Source organism: Somniosus microcephalus, chromosome 33 (genome assembly GCF_052327205.1).
Source record: "Somniosus microcephalus isolate GS21.2 chromosome 33, FLI_Smic_1.0, whole genome shotgun sequence".
NCBI classification, from domain to species: Eukaryota; Metazoa; Chordata; class Chondrichthyes; order Squaliformes; family Somniosidae; genus Somniosus; species Somniosus microcephalus.
In genome coordinates this window covers 13,756,481-13,782,077 of record NC_141019.1, presented here as the reverse complement: position 1 = coordinate 13,782,077, position 25,597 = coordinate 13,756,481, and the positions used below count along the sequence as shown (strand labels likewise).

The window sequence follows — 25,597 nt, the reverse complement described above, 5'->3', positions numbered from 1 at the left end:
ACGGGATTGGGGGTAATATACTGGTATGGGTGGAAGATTGGCTATCTAACAGAAAACAGAGAGTTGAGATAAATGGTTCGTTCTCGGGCTGGCAATCAGTAACTAGTGGTGTTCCGCAGGGGTCAGTGCTGGGACCCCAACTTTTTACAATCTATATTAACGATTTGGAGGAAGGGACCGAGTGCAACATATCCAAGTTTGCCGACGATACAAAGATGGGAGGGAAAGCAGTGAGTGAGGAGGACATAAAAAACCTGCAAAAGGACAGGCAGGCTAAGTGAGTGGGCAGAGGTTTGGCAGATGGAATATAATATTGGAAAGTGTGAGGTTATGCACTTTGGCAGAAAAAATCAAAGAGCAAGTTATTATCTAAATGGAGAGAAACTGTAAAGTGCTACAGTACAAAGGGATCTGGGGGTCCTGGTGCATGAAACATAAAAAGTTAGTATGCAGGTGCAGCAGGTGATCAGGAAGGCCAATGGAATCTTGGCTTTTATTGCAAGGGGGATGGAGTATAAAAACAGGGAAGTCTTGCTGCAGTTATACAGGGTATTGGTGAGGCCACACCTGGAATACTGCGTGCAGTTTTGGTTTCCATATTTAAGAAAAGATATACTTGCTCTCGAGGCGGTTCAGAAAAGGTTCACTCGGTTGATTCCGGAGATGAGGGGGTTGACGTATGAGGAAAGGTTGAGTAGGTTGGGCCTCTACTCATTTGAATTCAGAAGAATGAGAGGCGATCTTATCGAAACATATAAGATTGTGAGGGGGCTTGATCGGGTGGATGCGGTGAGGATGTTTCCACTGATGGGGGAGACTAGAACTAGGGGGCATAATCTTAGAATAAGGGGCTGCCCTTTCAAAACTGAGATGAGGAGAAACTTCTTCATTCAGAGGGTAGTAAATCTATGGAATTTGCTACCCCAGAGAGCTGTGGAAGCTGCAACATTAAATACATTTAAAACAGAGATAGACAGTTTCCTAGCAGATAAGGGAATTAGGGGTTATGGGGAGCGGGCAGGGAAGTGGACGTGAGTCTAGACTCGGATCAGCCATGATCCTATTGAATGGCGGAGCAGGCCCGAGGGGCCGTATGGCCTACTCCTACTTATGTTCTTATTAACAAGGAAATGACAGAGCAATTAAACAAATACTTCGATTCGGTCTTCACAGAAGAGGACACAAATAACTTCCCAGAAATGCTAGGGAACCAAGGGTTTAGTGAGAAGGAGGAATTAAAGGAAATCAGTATTAGTAAAAAAGTGTGCTGGAGAAATTAATGGGACTAAAAGCTGATAAATCCCCAGGGCCTGATAATCTGCATCCCAGAGTACTAAAAAAGAGGTAGCCATGGAAATAGTGGATGCATTGGTTGTCATCTTCCAAAATTCTATAGATTATGGAACAGTTCCTGCAGATTGGAGGGTGGCAAATGTAACCCCACTATTTAAAAAAGGAGAGAGAAAACAGGGAACTACAGACCAGTTAGCCTAACATCAGCAGTAGGGAAAATGCTAGAGTCTATTGTAAAGGATGTGATAACAGGACACTTAGAAAATATCAATGGGATTAGACAAAGTCAACATGGATTTATGAAAGGGAAATCGTGTTTGACAAACCTACTGGAGTTTTTTGAGGATGTAACTGGTAGACTAGATAAGGAGATAAGGGAGAACCAGTGGATGTCGTGTATTTGGATTTTCAGAAGGCCTTTGATAAAGTCCCGCAAAATTAAAGCACATGGGATTGGGGGTAATATACTGGCATGGATTGAAAATTGGTTAACAGACAGGAAAGAGTAGGAATAAATGGGGCTTTTTCGGGGTGGCAGGCGGTGACTAGTGGGGTACCGCAGGGATCAGTGCTTGGGCCCCAGCTATTCACAATATATATCAATGATTTGGATGAGGGAACCAAATGTAATATTTCCAAGTTTGCCGACGACACGAAACTAGGTGGGATTGTGAGTTGGATGCAAAGAGGCTTCAAGGCGATTTAGACAAGTTGAGTGAGTGGGCAAATACATGGCAGATGCAGTATAACATGGATAAATGTGAAGTTATCCACTTAGATAGGAAAAACAGAAAGGCAGAGTATTATTTAAATGGCGATAGACTGGGAAATGTTGATGTACAGAGGGACCTGGGTGTCCTTGTACACCAGTCATTGAAAGCAAACATGCAGGTGCAGCAAGCAGTTAGCAAGGCAAATGGTATGTTGGCCTTCATTGCAAGAGGATTTGAGTACAGGAGCAAGGATATCTTACTAGAGTCATACAGGGCCTTGGTGAGACCACACCTGGAATACTGTGTGCAGTTTTGGTCTCCTTACCTAAGAAAGGATATACTTGCCATAGAGGGAGTGCAACGAAGGTTCACCAGACTGAGTCCTGGGACAGCAGGACTGTCGTATGAGGAGAGATTGGGTCGACTAGGCCTGTATTCACTGGAGTTTAGAAGAATGAGAGGGGATCTCATTGACACATATAAAATTCTGACAGGGCTTAGACAGACTGGATGCAGGGAGGATGTTTCCCCTGGCTGGGGGGGGTCCAGAACGAGGGTCACAGTCTCAGGATACAGGGTAGGACATTTAGGACTGAGATGAGGAGAAATGTCTTCACTCAGAGGGTGGTGAACCTGTGGAATTCTCTACCACAGAAGGCTGTGGAGGCCAAGTCACTGAATATATTTAAGAAGGAGATAGATAGATTTCTAGACACAAAAGGCATCAAGGGGTATGGGGAGAGAGCGGGGATATGGTATTGAGATAGAGGATCAGCCATGATCATATTGAATGGCCTACTCCTGCTCCTATTTTTCTATGTTTCTATGAACCCAGACAAGGTGCCCAGTGACAGCACTGAAATGGTCAACACCCAATTGTTTGAGCATTAGCTGGCTGCTCCCTGATTCTGGTATGAATGGATTGAAACTGCTCCTACCTTCTCATTGACATCTGTCCCCTTCCTGATGGCCTCCTCCAAAATGATCTGAAATGCATCTTGTACAAATTGTTCTCCTGCTTTAGGGTCATTCAGGGGTCCATCCAGCAATACTCCGTCCACATTAACGGGACACTTCCTCTTCGGCCCATTGGGCTCTTCACAACAAGAGGAAACACAATACAAGACATGCTTAAAAATGGAACCCAGAAAATAGCAACTGCTGAATGCGTTAATCAGTTGATTGGAAATAATTTGATGTCACAACGGCCCAGAATTTCCTGGATCGGGCCATCTCACAACGAGTATTTGATTTTCAGCGTGTGTTATTTTTGCGCCACAGATTTCTGGAAGTGCGAGCTGGCAACGGGGCATCGGAGACCTGAGTGAACGACGGGACAAACAGTCTATCTCCTGAACCAATGAGACAAGACGAGAGAGACAGAAACAGAGGGACGACGGAGAAAGAAATGGGGTGAATTGAAGTCAAATTAGAGACAGAACGAGAAAGAGAGGGAAAGAGAGAGTGTGGATTGAGAAAGATACAAAAAATAAATCACTGGAATTTCAGTGAAGTGTGACAGTTCATCCTGTGTCCACTTGAACTGCGAGAAACCCCCAGCAGTACAATAGATTGTGTCCTTCCAAACCAAGCCTGTAACTGGAGAAAGGACAGAGCTGTATAACACTGGGGTACAGGTCAGTTACTGTATAACACTGGGTTACAGTACTGGTGGGTACAGGTCTGTCACTGTATAACACTGGGGTACAGTACTGGTGGGTACAGGTCTGTCACTGTATAACAGTACTGGTGGGTACAGGTCTGTCACTGTGTAACACTGGGGTACAGTACTGGTGGGTACAGGTCTGTCACTATATAACACTGGGGTACAGTACTGGTGGGTACAGGTCTGTCACTGTATAACACTCGGGTACAGTACAGTACTGGTGGGTACAGGTCTGTCTCTGTATAACACAGGGGTACAGTACTAGTGGGTACAGGTCTGTCACTGTATAACACTGGGCTACAGTATTGGTGGGTACAGGTCTGTCACTGTGTAACACTGGGGTACAGTACTGGTGGGTACAGGTCAGTCACTGTATAACACCGGGGTACAGTACAGTACTGGTGGGTACAGGTCTGTCTCTGTATAACACAGGGGTACAGTACTAGTGGGTACAGGTCTGTCACTGTATAACACTGGGCTACAGTATTGGTGGGTACAGGTCTGTCACTGTATAACACTGGGGTACAGTACTGGTGGGTACAGGTCTGTCAGTGTAAGAAGAGACTGGAAAGATCCTTAGGTTTCACTTATAAAAGGAAATGTTGAACCCTAACTGTCCCCTACAGGTACAAAATAAAATATTCAGCACCTTTTAACACAGAGTCTGGAGACTAACAGATAAATAGAATTTTCATTAATGAATAACAGAACCCTGCAAGGTCCAGAGTGGTGTCTGTTTGTCTAATGACTCGGTGGAGCGGTTAACAGGACACAAAGAAAGGTTACCAACAGCGAGAACTGCAGCTTAACTAGGAGACAAGAGACATAGAAAGAGGCCAAATAGGGGATTTAGCTGCAGAAAGGATGGGGATACATGGCATGAAGAGGGAGATAGGAATAGGCTGACTGGGTCTAGGATGAGAGGTTGAAGGAACACATTGGCAGGTGGGGAAGGAGGTAGTAAAGCGAGGGGGTGAAGTGGGACACAAGATGGCGTGGAGAAGGGGGGAGAAAGAGAGTAGGAAGCAGAATGGAGAGGGTAAGCGAGGGTGGACACAGATAGAACTAAACAGGAAAGGTTAGGAAGACAAAGAAGATGCTTTCCGTGTTTGAGTAGCCTGATGACGAGGTGCTGAGGTCCAAGAGTCACCCATTCCCCCGGCCTGCTTGAAATCTGCCCAGAGTTCAGATCAACCCCCATATGCGTCACAGACGGGTTCTGTACAGGGACGTGGATTGGTTGAACGGCGAGGGGGTTCTGTACAGGGACGTGGATTGGTTGAACGGCGAGGGGGTTCTGTACAGGGACGTGGATTGGTTGAACAGCCTTTTTCTCATTTCCTCCTTATTAACTGATGTTCGAATTTCTCATGCCCATTATTAAAAGTCACAGGCAATGGCTGCCTGCTGACTCCGTTGGTACATCCACTATCTAGTGTAGTAGTGAGACAGGAGATCAGAAAGGTCTCCGCTTCAGTCACCAGGTTGTACCAAGTTAGCTGAGCGGAGTACAGGGATTCCTGCTCCAGATCACCCACTCTTGCTGGGTGTTGGCAGGGGGAACAGAGGATTGGGCTTGGCTGTGTTCGTTCCATGGTAAAGTAGCCTGTTGGAACTCTGTCAAGGCTGCCATACAAATGGCGAGTTATCAGAGGGCCTCTGGGACTGTGGATCAACCCATCCAGGAGAGTGGGTGGTGACGAGAAAGAGTGTCACTTCATTCATCACTGCTTTAGGAAAACAGTTTCAAAGGCCAGGCTGGGCATTTTTAAAATCCTATGTTAAACTGCCGGTGTAGTTTTATGACACACATCCTAGTCAATTATAAAGCCATGTAAATATGACAAAAACACCACAGTCCTCGCACAAATCAGGATCATTTACAAGTGACAAATAAATAAATTACATTGCCATGGAAACTAATCAGATGACATGATTGTGTGTGGATGCAGAGATGGGCTGACTACACTCCTGTAAATATGTAACCGCCCGATTGATAAGACACACTATAGTTATGTTGATTTTCCCATTTATCTGCTCAGACAGGGTTAGAAATGCGGCTGCGTGTTGGGACCCCTCTGTTTGCTGTATTGTCACGTGTTGAACATTAGTGCCCCAAGTCCCAGGAAAACTGCTGCAAAAGCCAGAAAAGACAGCCAGCTCTGGTTTCCTCTCATTTCCTCCGCTCCACGCATCCCGTGGGTGGCAGCCTCCTTCCAGGTGCCCATTCATTATGAACCTTGATGGGCTCTTCAGCAATGGAGGGCATCACAGCTGAACCTAATCCTTCCTGCCCCGTAAAGCTGATTTGCTGACCGTTGCAGGCTACCAACTAGAAATTGTTGATCATCAAATTGAAGGCTGAAAAATTCTCCTGGTGATCGGGTTACTGATTTTATGGTGTTTACAATTTCAAGCTGAAGGCACTGGGAATGGGGACAGAAGTTTCAATAATCAGAATCCAGTACATTCTGGGGATTTCAGTGGCGTCTGGGATGGCCAATCCATTTTTGGTAGTGGTTTCCCCCCAATGTTGCAACATCAATGACAGCAGTGACGAGAGGATAAAGAGCGGCCAGAGAGCGGCCCTGAATTAAAGCAGCGGCGAGAGGATAAAGAGCGGCCCTGAATTAAAGCAGCGGCGAGAGGATAAAGAGCGGCCCGAGAGCGGACCTGAATTAAAGCAGCGGCGAGAGCCTCTCTAAGTTAGTATAGTAATCTGGGATGTAATGTTTAAGTTATCCACCAGATGGAGCCAAATATTAAGGGTTCACATTCACCAGTTTTTAAGGTAATGGGTCATGTATTCAATGTCCTGGTACACCAGTTTATATGGTAATGTGGCATTGCATTTATGGGTATGACTCAGGTGAATCCTCCATCGTGCAGTAAGAATTGTGTGTCTTGCCTGCAGCCTGTAAGAGATGTTTCTCTGCTACACCGTGTAATTAAACAGTTGGGTTTTGTTCCTAATATCTCGCTTCTCTCAGTTTCTGACCTTACCACTCGGATATCAGTTAGGGAAGGGGGTTAAATTAAGAGCTGAGCAACTGTAACTTGCTAGTACTTAATAACAAACTAGACAAAATAATAAAACTAAAATATCGATTGAATAAAAGCTTTAACAAATTAATAAATAAAACAAGGTTTGAGGTGGCAGGGCAGGTGGTGTGTCGTAACTGCAGCATGTGGGAGTTTGTGGAGAGCATCGCGATCCTGAGCAACCACATCTGCAGTAAGTGTCTGCAACTCGAGGAACTTCAGCTCAGAATTGTTGAGCTGGAGTCCGAGCTGCAGACATTGTGGGGCATCAGGGAGGGGGAGTTACCTGGACACTTTGTTCCAGGAGGCAGTCACACCCTTTAGGTTAAGTAGTACTTTAGAGTTAGTCAGTGGTCAGGGACAGGAGGGTGTGACTGCAAGTCAGGAAGGTATGGGGACCCAGGATGTAGCAATGGAGGAGCCTCAGCCCTGGACCTTGTCCAACAGGTACAAGGTACTTTCTACCTGTATGGATGAGGAAAAGGACTGCAGGGAGGATGGGCAAACTGACCACGGCACCGTGGTACAGGGGCCATCCAAGTTGGTGGGGGGTGGGGGGAAAAGGAGGAAGGAATGTGGTAGGGGACAGTATAGTCAGGGGGATAGTTACTGATCTCTGCAACCGCGAAAGAGAGTCCCGAAGGATGATTTGCCTGCCCGGTGCCAGGGTTAAAGATAACTCCTCGCGGCTGGAGAAGAACTTGGAGAGGGAGGGGGAGGATCCAGTTGTCGAGGTACATGTAGGAACCAATGACATAGGTAGAACTAAGAATGAGGTTCTGCTGAGGGAGTTTGAGGAGATAGGGTTTAAATTAATAAGCAGAACCTCAAGGGTAATAATCTCTGTATTACTACCTGAGCCACGCGCAAATTGGCATACAATCAAGCAGATCAGAGTTAAATGCGTGGCTCAAAGAGTGGTGTGGGAAGAAGGGGTTTCGATTCATGGGGCACTGGCAGCAGTACTGGGGAAAGAGGGAGCTGTTCCGTCGGGACGGGCTCCACTTAAACCAGGCTGGGACCAGCGTCCTGGTGAATCGAATAACTAGGGCTGTAGGGCTTTAAACTAAAAAAGCAAGGAGGGGGGTCAGGTGAGGGGAAATTTAGAAATCTAAAAAGAGAAAGGTCAAGGCAATAGAGCAGTGTAGCGATTTGGGTAAAAATTAGCAGAGTGTGACAGGAAGGGACAGAAGGCTGTGGATGCCGAGTCTTTGAGTATATTCAAGGCGGAGATCGATAGATTTTTAGACTCTAGGGGAATCAAGGGATATGGGGATCGGGTGGGAAAGTGGAGTTGAGGTCGATGATCATCCATGATCTTATTGAATGGCGGAGCAGCCTCGAGGGGCCGTCTGGCCAACTCCATGTTCTTGTGTTATCAAGGTGGCGGCTGCAGTAACAGACAGGGCCACTGGGAGACCAGACTCTGCAGGTCAGCCAGCCTCCTCATTAATCCCAGTCACAGAAAAACACCACGTTTCACAAAGAAAGCCTTTATCGGGAATCACTGCCCATCAGCGACATCAAACAAGGCCCACGAAGATGCGCCAAACAACAAACTAACCACAAGAAACAAGACAGTGGTCATTTAAAGAATGAAAGCGATCTTAAAAAAAGCAAAGTTTGTTCACACAATCGGAGCAGAAAGCAGAAGCTTATTGTATTCTTCAACTAAGCCACATGACCGTCAGTCCGAGTCTTTCCCACTTGTCTATTTCCGTCCATCTGTCCCTCAGGTCAGGATTTAAGCTGACAGTTGGCAAAACCCTTCATGTCCAAAAGGTACTTAACACACAAGTGATGCTCATTAAAAGCCATCGACCCTATAGCTTTACCCTTTTAAATATCCAGAGGGGGGCCAGTTACCTCAGAAAGCAGCAACACAGAAGAAATCTTTCCCCAAACAGGATCAAAGCCCTAATCAGCAGCAATGGGAATAACACTCGGGCTCTATGCTCCCAGCATAGTGCAAACTTCACAAGGAAGGCAAACACCACCTCTCAATTATAAGTGATCATCACAGTAGTAATGTACTAACAATGCCATGTCCAAGGACAGACAGCAAAGCTAATGAAAGAAACAGCTAAATTTGACAGAGAGACAGACAGACAGCGAGATTTCCAATCCTGGACAGGAACCAGGTCCTTAAAAAGTTGAAAGATACAGATAAAAGCAGTTTAACAAACTGTGATTACAGATTTATTTTTCATCTAGAAATCACATTGAAACATACAAAATTCTTACAGGGTAGATGTAGGGAGGATGTTTCCCCTGGCTGGGGAGTCTAGAACCAGGGGTCACAGTCTCAGAATAAGGGGTCGGCCATTTAGGACTGAGAGGAGGAGAAATTTCTTCACTCAGAGGGTTGTGAATCTTTGGAATTCTCTACCCCAGAGGGCTGTGGAGGCTCAGTCGTTGAGTACATTCAAGACAGAGATTGATAGATTTTTGGATATTAAGGGAATCAAGGGATATGGAGAGAGTGCAGGAAAGTGGAGGTGAGGTAGAAGATCAGCCATGATCTTATTGAATGGCAGAGCAGGCTCGAGGGGCCGAATGGCCGACTCCTGCTCTGATTTCTTAATATCATATCAGAGTGAAGGGCTAAGGTCCACAGTACAGGGCACCATAGAAACTTACAGCAGAGAAGGCGGCTCTTTGAAAGAGCAGTTTTGCTTAGTCCCACATCCCCGCTTGCTGTCTATAGCCCTGCAAGTTCCTCATCAACATCAAGTACCTGCCCAACTCCCTTCAAAATTATTGCTGGAATCAGCTTCCACCACCTTTTCAGGTCGAGCGTTCCAGATCCCAACAACTCTGAAAATATTTCTCCTCATCTCCCCTCTAGATCTTTCGCCAATGAGGTTTAATCTCTGACCTTTGGTTATTGATCCACTAGACAGAGGGAATAGTTTATCTCCATCTACTCTATCAAAACCTCATATCATTGTGAAAACCTCTATGAGGTCAGCAGGTGAAGATTATTATAAGGTAGAATGTACATGGGCTATGTGAGGAGATTAAATGGGTGGGTAGAGTCCACTCCAAATCACTATCCTCTGGCATAAGCTAGAAATTTGATAACTGCAATGCAATTAATGGTCACTCAGACCAGTTATTGAGCTTTTTGGCTGTCTCTCAGTTCAGGTAACTATGAAAAGAAACACTTCTACGGTCTTCCCTTGCATTCACCCCAAACATGTCAGCGTGACTCTGAAGTTTCAGGTCATTGATTGTATTATCAGCTGTAGTTGCCACGACAACATTCAAACATGTTGAGTCAGGCTCCATTGAATAACAGCAGAAGTGAATCAAGTCTCCCGTCAAATAACGCTCCAGGTTGGCAAATATCCTTTATATGATAAACTACTTGAATCTTTCAATTAGAGAGAGCATCAGCTTGGCTCAGTTGGTAGCAGTCTCACCTCTGGGTCAGAAAGTTGTGAGTTCATGCCTCACTCTAGGGCCCCGATTTTCTGCCAGCCATCGGGTGGGTTTTCAGGCAGGCGGTGTTATGTTCATTAATAACTAGACGTTTGCATTATGAACAGCTAGCTTTTGCTAGTCACTTTATTGAGTACATGTTCTCTAGGTACAGCATCCTGTAGAGATTCAGCATGTGTACTTCTGTGTGCAGGCAGCCATCTTGACTACTGCCTTGTGGGTAGCCTAGTGCATTGTGGGTAGTGTAGTCTTAAACACACAGCAATGTACAGCTCTATGGCTCCACCTAGTGTACTGTTCTAGAATGACATGTTATTGATCATTACATCCCCCTTTCTTTGAGGTTAAACAAAATTATCAATCAACTTTCAAGAAACACGATAAAGATGATATCAGTAACACTTTTGCTAGTGCTCTATAAACAAACATTTTCACAACAGTCAATACATTTTCAATATAGTTTTTCTTTGTACTCAAAGATTAAGTCGATCAGGCTTTTTTACTACACGTGTGGATCTTCTCAGCACGGGTAAGTCTGATGTGTTTTCATGAGATTGTTCTGGTGTTTGACATGTCTCACATATGCCTATCATATTCTCAATGTCCTTATTTATGCCAGGCCAATAAACAGTGTCTCTTGCTCTCCTTTTGCATTTTTCAATTCCGAGGTGTCCCTCATGAATCCTTTTGAGCATGTCTTGACGTAGAGCCTGTGGAATTACTATTCTGTTCTGTTTTAGTAATAGTCCATTTGCGACACTCAATTCTGACCTTATGTGAAAGTATTTTGGACAGGAACCTTTTGGCCAACCATGATGAATGTTCTCTATTACTGTTTGTAACACTATCTTTTACTGTTTCTTCTGCCATTTGCTTTGATTTTGTGTCTGACACGGGCAGCGCAGCAGTGACCATACTCACATGAACATCCACGTCTTCCTCAGTAGAGCTCACTTGACTCATTGTGGGTGCTCGGGATAGTGCATCTGCTAACACTATGTATTTGCCTGGTGTGTAGATCAGTTCAAAGTCATATCTTTGCAGCTTCATCATGAGTCATTGAATCCTTGGAGACATCTCATTCAGGTTTTTTTTTTTTTATGATGGCAACCAGTGGGCTGTGGTCTCTCTCAACTGTGAAGGTGGGAAGTCCATATATGTAGCCATGGAACTTTTCTAGTCCAACTACCAAGCCTAGACATTCCTTTTCAATCTGGGCGTATCGACACTCAGAATCAGTCATAGACCTGGCGGCATAGGCAACAGGCTTCCAATCTTCACCCTCTGCTTGTAGCAAGACCGCGCCTAGGCCATCTTTTGATGCATCCGTTGACACTTTGATTCTCTTTGTTGGGTCAAAGAAAGTGAGTACAGGTGTGGTTGTCAGCACTGTTTTGAGGTTCATCCACTCTTGTTCATGTCTTTCTGTCCATGCGAACTCATTTGTTTTATGTAGCAGATCTCGCAGACAGGCTGTCTTGGCTGACAAGTTAGGAATGAACTTTCCAATGAAGTTTATCATCCCCATGATGCGTAGCACTCCTTTTTTGTCAGTGGGTCGGGGCATGTTGAGTATGGCGTTTACTTTTTCCATATCTGGCTCTATTCCTTTACCAGATAGATTATCTCCTAGGAAAGTGACTTCCTGGGCGCCAAACTGACACTTGGCTTTGTTGAGCTTCAGTCCATTCCGGCGTATGCTATGTAGCACTTTAGTCAGTCTCTCATTGTGTTCTTTCAGTGTGGAGCCCCAGATGATGATGTCATCAACATAGACCCGAACTCCTTCCAGACCTTCAATTATGTGTTCCATCGCTCTATGAAAGATTTCAGATGCAGATATTATCCCGAAAGGCATTCTGAGGAAACAATACCTGCCAAATGGTGTATTGAAGGTACAGTATTTGGTGCTCTCTTCATCCAGTTTTAGTTGCCAAAATCCTTGAGGTATCGAGCTTTGTGAAGTATCTGGCACCTGACATTTCACTGGTGATTTCTTCTCGCTTGGGAATCTGGTAGTGTTCACGTTTTATGCTTGCATTTAAGTCCTTTGGATCCATGCATATTCTTAGATCATTGTTCTTTTTCTTTACACATACCATGGAGTTAACCCAGTCTGTTGGCTCTTCGACTTTCCTGATGACTCCTAGTGTGGTCATTCTGTCCAGTTCATTCTGGAGCCGGTCACGCAGGGGTGCTGGAACTCTTCATGGAGCATGTACCACTGGCTGAGCATCCTCCTTTAGCTGGACCTTGTAAGTGAATGGTAGAACTCCAAATCCTTTGAACACATCCTGGAAATTACTCACTACTGAATCCACTGATTCATCTGGTCTGCTTATGGCACAGTTTATACGGTAGACTCTCTTGACCAGTTCGAAGTCTTCACAAGCTTTGTCACCTAGTAGTGAATCAAGTCCTTCAGCCACAACAGAAAACATGAGATGATGCACTTTGTCTTTGACTGTCACTTTAAGTCTGCATACACCTAAGCTATCTATTTTCTGTCCATTATAGTCCTTCAGTAGTACTGACTTTTTCTGTATTTTGGGCTTTTCTTTCATATTTTTAATGTCACTCATACTGATTAAGTTTGCTTTTGCCCCAGTGTCTAGTTTCAATGTAACTAATGCTCCATTTACCTGCAGTGGGATCATCCATTTGTCCTCTTTTACTGCATTAACGTTATGTTCAGCATTGTCCATTCCGGAGGGCTGCACATTTTCTGTATCATTTTTGACATGGTCACATGACACCATTCGTACAAAAAATGTCTCACTTAAATCAGTGTCCTCAATTATATTGACTTGTTGCCCTTTCTTGTTGTTACTTTTGAAAAGCATTGTTTGGCAAAGTGATTCTTTCCATGACATTTTGTGCACATTTTTCCAAACGCTGGGCATTGTCTTAACTGGTGTTTGTAACCACAGCGTTTACAATTAAAATTTCTTCCTCCGATTGCTTTTCATTTCTGTTCTGCCCATATTTCTTCCCTTTGTAGGACACAGCACTGACAGCAGCACTTACTACAATCACATCATTATTGATTTCACTGAAAGTCTTCGCGTGCTGTCGAGCTAGCTCACTGGCTTGGCATATTTTCACAGCATTTTCCAATGTCAGTTCGGTTTCTCTCAACAGACGTTCCCTGACCTTTTTATCCTGAATACCAAACACAATCTGGTCACGAATCATGGATGCTTTCAGTTCAGAGAAATTACATGTCTGTGCTTTCAGTGTCAGATCAGTCACAAAGCTATCAAAAGTCTCATTTTGCCAGCTTTAAGTTCCTCGGAGTCCACATCACGGAAGACCTCTCCTGGTCCCTCAACACCTCCTCTCTGGTGAAGAAGGCCCAGCAGCGCCTATATTTCTTGAGGAGGCTGAAGGGATGTAATCTGTCACCCCCGATCCTCTCTAACTTCTACCGCTGCACTATAGAGAGCATCCTGACAAACTGTATCACGGTATGGTACGGCAGCTGTAGCTCCCATGACCGGAAAGCCCTGCAGCGGGTAGTCAAAACTGCCCAACGCATTACCGGCACCCGGCTACCGACCATAGAACATATATATCAGAAACGCTGCTTACGGAGGGCACGGTCCATCATCAAAGACCCTACCCACCCCAGCCACAGTCTGTTCGCCCTCCTACCATCTGGAAGACGCTACAGATGCATTCGCACCCGTACGACCAGATTTAGGAACAGCTTCTTTCCCAGGGCTGTCATCCTACTGAACTCCACAAATAAACTCAAGCCTGCACATCTGCCGATGCACTTTATTATGGTCATATTTATGCTAATATATATGTACAAATGTATGTTGAAATGTTTAAGTGTCCAATCCAAACTGTACACTCTCGGGAGCCGCAAGCCTACATTTCGTTGTACTGCACTTGTGCACTAACAATGACAATAAAAGTTGATTTGATTTGATTTGTGTCCTTGAACGGAACACGTATCTTTCATTGTTCTCCCAAAAAGAATGAGACCTATGTGTATCAAATTTCTTTAGCACATTGTCTAAATTTTCTCTGTTCTCCTCTGGATTAAATACAAATGTATTAAATACCTCTATCGCCTGTGGGCCTGCAACCGTAAGCAGCAATGCTACTTTCCTTGCGTCTGGCTTCGTACCGAACCCGATGGCTGCAATGTAGAGTTCGAATTGTTGTTTGAAAGCCCGCCAATTGTAGTCGACATTTCCCGTGAGGTTCAAACCTCCTGGTGGCTTCAAAGACCCCATGTCACGTTTCACAATGTTTAGCAGATTTTCACAACTCCTGGTACCATGTTATGCTCATTAATAACTGGACGTTTGCATTATGAACAGCTAGCTTTTGCTAGTCACTTTATTGAGTACATGTTCTCTAGGTACAGCATCCTGTAGAGATTCAGCATGTGTACTTCTGTGTGCAGGCAGCCATCTTGACTACTGCCTTGTGGGTAGCCTAGTGCATTGTGGGTAGTGTAGTCTTAAACACACAGCAATGTACAGCTCTATGGCTCCACCTAGTGTACTGTTCTAGAATGACATGTTATTGATCATTACAGGCGGGGGCCGAAAATCGCAGAAATAGGGGGTCGCGACCCCCCCCCCCCGCCTGATTCCCCGCCCCATCTGACTTTCGGACCGCCGTTTCTCTGCGACCCGAATCAGTCCCGCCAGCGGCGGGCGGGACTGGCCGTCGGGACCCTAATCACCAATTATTGGCATGTTTAATGCCATTTTAAGGGGCCCTTGCGATTTTCAAGGGTTCCCCACGCTAAACGCGCCTGCGGGGAACCCCGCTGATGAAACCTGGCGTGAAACTTGCCGGCTTGCTTGCTCGCAGCTGCAGGTCATTCGGGAAAGCTGCGATTTAATCGGAGAGCATTTGTATGTTGAAGGACCTTGTTGTTGCAGGCTTGGGGCTACTTCAGGGCTTAGGCACAGCTGTGGAAGGTTGGAGCCTCACACATTTCTCCAATGTGATCTCCTGGGAAGCCCCTCTCGCCACCCTCACTCAGCGCTTCCTCAGCGGAGGCATCTACCAGAAGCATGGGAGGCCTTTTTTTCCTTCCCTTCTTGCCATTAGAGGATCTCCAGCAGCAGAGGCGGCAGCAGCAGAACCAGGAACAGCAGGATGAGCACCAGGAGCACCAGGCTGCTGCTCACTCACCTGAAGCTGCACAGGCCAGAAGGGGCCAGCGCTTGGAAGTAGCTCGAGAGCATCTTGCTGCGCTTTAGGGGGCCATGGGGACCTGTATCTGCACTGGCAGTCCTACTCAGAAGGACTTCCATGAAGATCTGGTTTCTCTGTTCAACAGATGGCCAACGCTCAAGAGATGTCATTCTCTTATGAGCACTCACCATGTTTTCCATACCCTGGCGAGTTATCTCCTCCATAGAGGTTGCCAACCTTTCCATGGTGATGCGTTCATGCGCCAATGACTCCACAAAGGCTCTGCTCATGGTCGCTATGGACTCCTCCATTCGCTCCACACTCGCGGCGACCCTGGAGACAAAACCTGCCAGAGATTCCTGCATCTGTGCATGGAGATCCATCACCTCTTCTCTTGCGGATGGACCCAGAGGCAGAGGGTCGACATGCAGCGCAGCTGAGCTGGCAGAGTCCTGCGCCCTCCGACGAGGACTCTCCACCGCTGTCCTTGTCTCCAGAATCTGCCGAGGCTCACTTGTGAGCTGTGAAACACCAGGTGACAACACTACTCTATGTCCCGAAGGTCCCCCCGAGGTGCGAGTGTCTGCGCTGGTGCTGGGTGCGCTTACTTCTGCTGACGCTGCGCCCTCAGAGGTTGCAGCTTCCTCTGAGGAGTCTGGCTGCACAGCCTCTTCCTCCTCCACAGTGGGGACAGGGGCTCTGGATGGTCCTGTGGGGGAGTAGAGGAAGGAATTAGAGATGTGATGCCAAGGTTACATGCACATTCGAGTTGACATCTGCTGACACCTGCATCCATGCAGCCTTGGTCTCAGAGGGAGGCCTCTTCCTGCCTGACCTAGGGAAGAGGACCTCCCTGTGGGCCCTAACCCCATCCAATAATGCCTGCAGTGAAGCTTCGTCAAATTTGGAGGCAGCTCAGGGTCTGGCACTGGCCACAGCTGCTGCAGGCTCCTCTGCCATCCTGTATGATTCGTTTGGAAGCCAACAGAGGAAGCAATGCTTGCTCTGGACCTTGAAAGCACCATGAATGATGACATCATACTGTGGGGCTTTCTGACTAGAAATGGACAATTAGCAAGGCTGTCCACCCGCTGGAAATTAATTGGCCACTTGAGGGAAAATTGCGTGCAGCTGGCTGACATTTTTTTTGGGTCAGAATCCCACATTCAGGGAATCCGACCATTTCCCACACAATCGGGCCCTAGGACTTCAGCACATAACCCAACCTTATCGCAGCACATAACCAGCAAAGCCCTCCTCCACATCAATGTCGCTTCCAGGCTTCTCCAAAGCTTTCTTCACTGGGCTCTCAAGTTCCACCCTACACAAACTCCGACTCTTCCAAAACTCCAGCCCCCACATCCTATCCTGCACTATAAAAAAACATATGAAAATGACAGGCAGGAAAAGACCAGCTGGTCCATCAAGCCTGCCCCACACCTCATGATTAGACACTTCCTACCCAACGTCTAGTCTATTCCTAGTCTTGCATAGTCCTCCCCAATCTGTTAGATTATTCCAGTTTATCAATAGACATGCTATCCAGCCCTTTCATTAATTTTATAAACCTCCATCGGGTCATCTCTAAATCTAAATAGATCAATGTTCTTAAACCTGAGTAACTAAGATTCTTTAAGCTAGGAATCATTCTCGTCACTCTCCTCTGGACCTTTTCCAAGGCCACTATATCACCCACCATGTGAGGGGACCAAAACTGGGCACAGTACTCCAGATGCGATCCAATGACAGAATGGTGTCCTTTGATTTATACTGAATGGTTCTATTAATACAACCCAATACTGTTTTAACTTTAGCTACAGCTTCTCTACATTGGTCATGAGCCTTCAGTGATCTGTGAGCAATAACACCAAGATCTTTTTCTCTCTCAACCTCTTCCAGTATTGTTCCCTGAAAATGATACATCAATTCTGAGTTGACCCTACCAACATGCATGCCATTACATTTATCTAAATTAAACACCATTTGCCAACGTGTGGCCCACTCCCTTGGCACATCTAAATCTTTTTGCATTAGATTACACTCCTCTATCGTTTTAACCCTTGCTCAGAGTGGAGTGTCATCTGCAAACTTACTTACCACACTCCCAACACCACTATCCAGGTCAGAGTTGTGGGCCTAGAACCGATCCTGGAAGGACACCACTAGTAAAGTGTCTCCATGATGAAGCACATCTGTTAACAACTTTTTGGCTGCGGTATTGAAGCCAATTCCTAATCCAGCGTTTCAAATTCCTACTGATACTACAATTTCTACCTTGTGAAGTAACCTACTGTGAGAAACCTTATCAAAGGCTTTCTGAAAGTCCAGGTAGACAACATCAACAGGATTTCCCTCATCCACTACCCTAGCGACTTCCTCAAAAAACATTTTAAGTTTCTCACCAAGATATCTTCATTGCTTTCCTCCTTCAGCCTCTGCACCGAGCAACTTCTCATCCTCGGTGGCTTCAACCTCCATCTCAACTCATCATGCTTGCTCTCCTCTGGAATTCACTAGCCTCCTTTCCACCCTAAATTCTCTCCCTCCATATAAATTCCACTACCCATATACACGGCCACCCCCTCGACCTCGCCATCTCACGTGGCCTCGATACTCGCATCGTGTCAATCACAGATAAGGCCATCTCTGATCACTTCCTGTGTATTCCCTCTCCACCCACATCCCCCTTCACCTTCCCAACCCCACTTCCTTCTGTGTCCGCTCCTGGAAGTCACTTACAACTGCACTTTCAAATTCTCAATTGTGTAGCCTTTGGTCCTCCTTTCATCAGGACATTTCTGCAGCTATTTATCTGCTCAATCACACCCTCACCTCCACCTTTGGTGCCCTTGTCCCCATTAAAACCATGAATCCAAGGGACACAGATTTGAACATTTATGACAGACAACTGGCTCAACCATCCATTGCCAGATCTGGCTGGACCACAAAGCACCATCGGGTCCTGCTCTCCTCTTTCAAAACTGCTCACTATTCCAGAATCATCCCAAAATGCAAAAGTAACCCCCAGCTTCTTTTCTTCACTACAAACTGTCTTCTTAAACCATCCTCACCAACAATAAGTGCAAGGAGCTCATGGACTTCTTTGTCACAAAGATTGAGATGATCCGTTCTGCTGCCTCTGCCGCTTCCCTCCCTTCCCCTAGCCCACTGGGCCAAACTTCCCCCAAGAACGCCTCCTGCCGCAGCCCTGAACTCACACCTTTCTCTAGTTTCTCTGCTAGCGCCCATCGTGCCCTCACCAAGCTCATCTTGTCCACGAGACCCACCTCCTGCTCCCTCGACCCTATTCCCAAACTGTTGGCCACCCAACTGCCCTTCCTGGCCCCCGTTAGTGGATATTGTTAACGGTTCTCTCTCCTCAGGTACTGTCCCTCTCCCCTTCAATTCTGCAGTCATCACCCCATCCTTGATCCCCGTCCTTACAAACTGCCACCCCATTTCCAACCTTCCTTTCCTCTCCAAAGTCCTTGAACGTGTTATCGCCTCCCAAATCCGTGCCCATCTTTCCCGCAACTCCATGTTTGATTCCCTCCAATCAAGTTTCTGCCCCTGCCACAGTACTGAAACAGCCCTGATCAAAGTCACAAATTACATCTTAGATGACTGACAGTGGTAAACTATCCCTCCTCATCCTTCTCAACCTAGCTGCAGCCTTTGACCTGGTTGACCACACCATCCTCCTCCAACGCATCTCGTCTGGCGTCCAGCTGGGTGGGACTGCCCTCGCCTGGTTCCATTCTTATCTATCCAGTCGTAACCATAGAATCACCTGCAATCACTGGCTTCTCTTCCTGCTCCACATCATTACCGGAGTCCCCAAGGACCTATCCTTGGCCCCCTCCCAATTCTCATCTGCACGCTGCCCCTTGGCGACATCATCCAAAAGCACATCAGGTTCCACATGTCTGCTGACGACACCCAGCTCTACCTCACCACCACCACCATCTCTCTCTCGACCCCTCCACTGTCTGATTTGTCAGACTGCTAGTCGGACATCCAGCACTAGATGAGCAGAAATTTCCTCCGAAGCTACTGTCTTCAGTCTCTGCCCCCTAGCCACTGACTCCATCCCTCTCCATGGCATCGGAGGCTGAATCAGACCGTTCACAACCTTGGTCGTTATGGGAGCTTCCGATCCCATATCCGTTTCATCACAAAGACCGTCTACTTCCACCTCCATAACATCGCCCGAATCCGTCCTTGCCTCAGCTCATCCGCTGCTGAAACCCTCATCCATGCCTTTGTTACCTCTAGACTTGACTATTCCAACGCTCTCCTGGACGGCCTCCCATCTTCCACCCTACATAAACTTAAGCTCATCCAAAACTCTGCTGTCCGTACCCTAACTTGCACCAAGTCTCGTTTACCCATCACCCCCGTGCTCGCTGACCTACATTGGCTCCCGGTCAGGCAACGCCTCAATTTTAAAATTCTCATCCTTGTTTTCAAATCCCTCCATGGCCTCGCCCCTCCCTATTTCTCTAACCTCCTCCAACTTGACAAGCCTTCGAGATCTCTGCGCTCCTCCAATTCTGGTATGTGAAAAGGAAGACTGGCGAAGGTAAATATAGGTCCTTTACAGTCAGAGATGGGAGAATTTATAATGGGGAATGAGGAAATAGCAGAGAAATTTAAAAAATACTTTGTTTCTGTCTTCACGGAGGAAGACAAAAAACTTCACAGAAATACGAGAAAACCAAGGGTGTGGCAAGAATGAGGAACTTAAAGAAATTAGTAAAAAACAGTACTAACAAAATTAATGGGACTAAAAGTCGATAAATCCCAAAGGACCAGATGACCTACATCCTAGGGTTTTGAAAGAGGTGGCCATTGGGATAGTGGATGCATTTGTTGTCATCTTCCAAAATTCTATAGATTCTGGAATGGTTCCTGCAGATTGGAGGATAGCAAATGTAACCCCGCTATTTAAGAAAGGAGGGAAGAGAGAAAACGGGGAACGACAGTCCTGTTAACCTCATCAATAGTTGGGAAAATGCTAGAATCTGTTATAAAGGATGCAATAACTGGGCACTTAGAAATTAATAGTAAGATTGAGCAGAGTCAACATGGATTTATGAAAGGGAAATAGTGTTTGACCAAACCTATTGGAGTTCTTTGAGGATGCAACTAGTGGAGTAGACAAAGGGGAACCAGTAGATGTAGTGTATTTGGATTTTCAGAAGGCTTTTGATAAGGTCCCACACAAGAGGCTGGTGAACAAAATTAGGGCACATGGAATTGGGGGTAATATACCAGCATGGATTGAGAATTGGTTAACAGACAGAAAACAGCAAAGAGGTCCTTTTCAGGATGGCAGACTGTAACTAGTGGGGTTACCGCAAGGATCGGTGCTTGGGCCACAGCTATTCAGAATCTATATCAATGATTTGGATGAGGGGACTAAATGTAACATTTCTAAATTTGCTGATGATACAAAGTTAGGTGGCAGTGTCAGATGTGATGAGGCTTCAAGGGGATCTCGACAGGCTCAGCGAGTGGGCGAGAACATGGCAGATGGAATATAATGTGGATAAATGTGAAGTTATCCACTTTGGTAGAAAAACAGAAGGCAGAGTATTTCCTAAATGGTGAAAGATTGGGGAATGCAGATGCTCAAAGGGACCTGGGTGTCCTTGTACATGAGTCACTGAAAGTGAATGTGCAGGTGCAGCAAGCCATTAGGAAGGCAAATGGTATGCTGGCCTTCATTACAAGAGGATTTGAGTACAGGAGTAAAGAAGTCTTACTCCAATTATATAGGGCCTTGGTGAGACCACACCTGGAGTACTGTGTACAATTTTGGTCTCCTTACCGAAGGAAGGATATACTTGCCATAGAGGGAGTGCAACGAAGGTTCACGAGATTGATTCCCGGGATGGCGGGACTGTCATATGAGAAGAGATTGCGTAAACTGGGCCTGTATGCTCTTGAATTCAGAAGAATGAGGGGGAATCTCATTGAAGCATACAAAATTATTACAGGGCTTGTTAGGGTGGATGCTGGGAGAATGTTTCCCTTGGCTGGGGAGTCTAGAACCAGGGGCCACAGACTCAGGATAAAGGGTAGGACATTCAGGACTGAGATGAGAAGAAATTTCTTCACACAGGGTGGTGAATCTTTGGAATTCTCTACCCCAGAGGGCTGTGGAGGCGCAGTCATTGGGTATATTCAAAACAGAAGTCGATAGATTTCTGACTAGTAAGGGCATCAAGGGATATGGCGATAGGGCCGGTGAATGGAGTTGAGGCAGAAGATCAGCCATGATCTCATTGAATGGCGGAGCAGGCTCGAAGGGCCGAATGGCCGACTCCTGCTCCTATTTCTTACGTTCTGCCATCTAGCACATCCTTGATTATAACGGCGGCCGTGCCTTCAGCTGCCGAGGCCCTAAGCCTCTCCACCTCTGTTCCTTGAAGACTCTCCTTAAAACCTACCTCTTGGACCAAGCTTTTGGTCACCTGCCCTAATATTTCCTTCTGTGCCTTGGAATCAAATTCGGATTAATAACACTCGTGAAATGCCTGGGGACGTTTTGCTATGTTAAAGGCACTGTATAAATGCAAGTTGTTGTTAAGACAACCTTCTTTTCTGGAAGCCGTGTTGTGTATTTCTAATGACCCTTCCCTTTCCCAGTGATTATAAAGAATCCCTTCAAGCATCGCCCCAATGATGGCTGTTCCCCCATCAAATCGCCACCAACACCCTATACTCAAAATTGAAAATTCCTCAGCCTCGTTCACGATTCCCTCCAGGACATCGTCCCTCCCTACCGCTGCAACCTTCTCCAGTCCTCCGCTCAGCCCGCCTGTTCCAACTCTGGTTTCCTTTCTATCCCCTCTCTCGGCCCCGCCTTCGGTGTCAGACCCTACAGTTGTCTCAGCCCCACATTCTGAAACTCTCTTCCCAAAGCCCTCTGCTTTGCTAACTTTCTCCCTTTCAAAAACCTCTTCAAAAAGGTTAGCTGTTCAATCAAGTCTTCAGTCACCTCTAAATTGTCTCAAAGACAGCTCAGCATCTGTTCTCGCCTCTAAAGCACCTTGGGGCATTAACACCACCATGTAAATGTAAGTCATCATTGTTGTGCAGCACTGAGGGGGTGTTGCAGTGTTGGAGGTACCACCCTTTGGATGAGATGTTAAACCTGGTTCTTGGTGCCGGTTCAGGTGGATGTTAAAGATCCCATGACACTAGTTAAGAAGTGGGAAGCTCTCTGGGGCTCCTGGGAAAAATGTCTCCCTCAACCACCACCACCAAAACCAGATCAACGAGTCATTTATCTCGTTGCGGTTTGTGGGATCTTATGGTGCAAAATGTCTGCTGGATTTGCCTACACAATAATTATTGCAGTGCTTTTGGAGTTTGAGCCGAGATACCGACAGCTCCTGCCCATTGGTGACATCCCTGGGGCAGCCTGGAGGGAGGGAGCTCCGAAACATAAATCACCACAACGACAAGTGGGTGGGGGGTGGGGCATTTTGAACAAAAACACCCCACCTCAGCTTCCTACCCTTTCTAAGAATAAACTGCATGGAGGACTCACTCAGTCAGACAGCATGAGAGCGCAGACTTAAAACAGAATCTACTGCAGGCAAAATGGCAAAAACAAGCCACCCAAGGGACAATCTACCGACGACATTAATTCAGCTCTTCGATTGCTGGGTCAGAGTAAATCTTTCAGCCAGAGTCATGGAGAAGGTCATCAGTCACAGACCTGGGCAAGGGACAAAGCTGAACTCCAGCCTTGTGCGCTGGAGGACAGAGCCAGGAATCCCGAGGGCAACTACTAAAAGAAAAAAAGACTTGCATTTCTCCAGCGCCTTTCATGACCACCGGACGTCCCAAAGCACTTTACAGCCAATGAAGTACTTTTTGAAGTGTTGTAATGTAGGAAACGCGGCAGCCAATTTGCACACACAGCAATGTGATAACGACCAGATAATCTGTTTTAGTGATGTTGATTGAGGGATAAATATTGGCCCCAGGACACCGGCAATAACTGTCCTGCTCTTCTTCAAAATAGTGCCACGGGATCTTTTACGTCCACCTGAGAGTGCAGCCGGGGCCTCAGTTTAACGTCTCATCTGAAATACGGCATCTCTGACCAGTGCAGCACTCGCTCAGCACTGCACTGGGATTGTCAGCATAGACTTTTCTGCTCAAGTCTCTGGAGTGGGACTTGAACCCACAACCTACTGACTCAGAGTCGAGGGTGCTGCCCACTGAGTCATGGCTGACACACCAGAGGATCAACTGGGAGGCTGGGCCTCACTGCATCATAAATCACAGTGAACATCAGGAGTATCAGACCCATTCATTCCTCGAATATTCGGGCATACAAACGGCCAATTTAGCCCATTAAGTCTGTGCCAGTGTTTTTCTCCACAAACCACCCAGTCTAATCCCACTCTCCCCCTCACTCCCCATACCCTTTAATATCCCACCCAGTCTAATCCCACACTCCCCATACCCTTTAATATCCCACCCAATCTAATCCCACTCTCCTGCTCACTCCCCATACCATTTAATATCCCACCCTGTCTAATCCCACTCTCCCCCTCACTCCCCATACCCTTTAATATCCCACCCAGTCTAATCCCTCTCTCCCGCTCAATCCCCATACCCTTTAATATCCCTGGTGTGGAGATGCCGGAGTTGGACTGGGGTGGACAAATGTAAGAAGTCACACAACACCAGGTTATAGTCCAACAGCTTTATTTGAAATCACAAGCTTTCGGAGTGCTGCTCCTTCTTCAGGTGAAGTGGAGAAATGCATAAAGACACAGCTTATATAGTCAGAGAACCATGTCAGATGTTTACAGGTAACCTTTCCAACTGCCATTTATCACACCTCGGCAGAGAGATAATCACAGCAGTCAAAGGTGTGAATGGTGTCCAAACAGGTCAGTCAGGGAAACATTACATCAAAGAACAATGAGGTGGGGTTACAAGGGGTCAAATATTGCAGATGCTGGGGTCTGTATGAAAAACAAAAAAAGACAAAAAACATTTTTTTTGGCTGGAGATCACAGCAGGTCCGGCCGCATTTGTGTAGAGAGAACAAGCAAATGTCGACTCGAGTCTGGATGACCCTGCGTCAGGTGGGGTTACATGTAGCGTGACATGAACCCAAGATCTCGGTTGAGGCCGTCCTCATGGGTGCGGAACTTGGCTATCAGTTTCTGCTCGACGATTTTGCGTTGTCGTGTGTCTCGAAGGCCGCCTTGGAGAATGCTTACCCGAAGATCGGAGGCTGAATGTCCTTGACTGCTGAAGTGTTCCCCGACTGGGAGGGAACACTCCTGCCTGGTGATTGTTGTGCGGTGTCCGTTCATCCGTTGTCGCAGTGTCTGCATGGTCTCGCCGATGTACCATGCTCCGGGGCATCCTTTCCTGCAACGTATGAGGTAGACAACGTTGGCCGAGTCACATGAGTATGTACCATGTACCTGGTGGGTGGTGTCCTCACGTGTGATGATGGTATCTGTGTTGATGATCTGGCATGTCTTGCAGAGGTTGCTGTGGCAGGGTTGTGTGGTGTCGTGGTCGCTGTTTCAGGAGAACAGCGACCACGACACCACACAACCCTGCCACAGCAACCTCTGCAAGACATGCCAGATCATCGACACAGATACCATCATCACACGTGAGGACACCACCCACCAGGTACATGGTACATACTCATGTGACTCGGCCAACGTTGTCTACCTCATACGTTGCAGGAAAGGATGCCCCGGAGCATGGTACATCGGCGAGACCATGCAGACACTGCGACAACGGATGAATGGACACCGCGCAACAATCACCAGGCAGGAGTGTTCCCTCCCAGTCGGGGAACACTTCAGCAGTCAAGGACATTCAGCCTCCGATCTTCGGGTAAGCATTCTCCAAGGCGGCCTTCGAGACACACGACAACGCAAAATCGTCGAGCAGAAACTGATAGCCAAGTTCTGCACCCATGAGGACGGCCTGAACCGGGATCTTGGGTTCATGTCACGCTACATGTAACCCCACCTGACGCAGGGTCATCCAGACTCGAGTCGACATTTGCTTGTTCTCTCTACACAAATGCGGCCGGACCTGCTGTGATCTCCAGCCAAAAAAAATGTTTTTTGTCTGTTTTTTTGTTTTTCACAGACCCCAGCATCTGCAATATTTGACCCCTTGTGACCCCACCTCATTGTTCTTTGATGTAATGTTTCCCTGACTGACCTGTTTGGACACCATTCACACCTTTGACTGCTGTGATTATCTC

At 46.7% G+C, this 25,597-nt stretch overlaps 2 protein-coding genes across 3 annotated transcripts in view; both read right to left on the bottom strand.

Moving 5' to 3' along the window:
- Positions 1 to 25,597, bottom strand: part of LOC147096970 (uncharacterized) — a 1,290,222-nt gene that overhangs the window by 1,069,373 nt on the left and 195,252 nt on the right. The window lies entirely within an intron of this gene.
- Positions 1 to 25,597, bottom strand: part of csad (cysteine sulfinic acid decarboxylase) — a 114,318-nt gene that overhangs the window by 81,775 nt on the left and 6,946 nt on the right. The window contains exon 2 of the mRNA XM_085972669.1: positions 2,945 to 3,102. Coding sequence (XP_085828795.1) covers positions 2,945 to 3,102 — 158 coding nt within the window. The remainder of the gene's footprint in view (positions 1 to 2,944; positions 3,103 to 25,597) is intronic.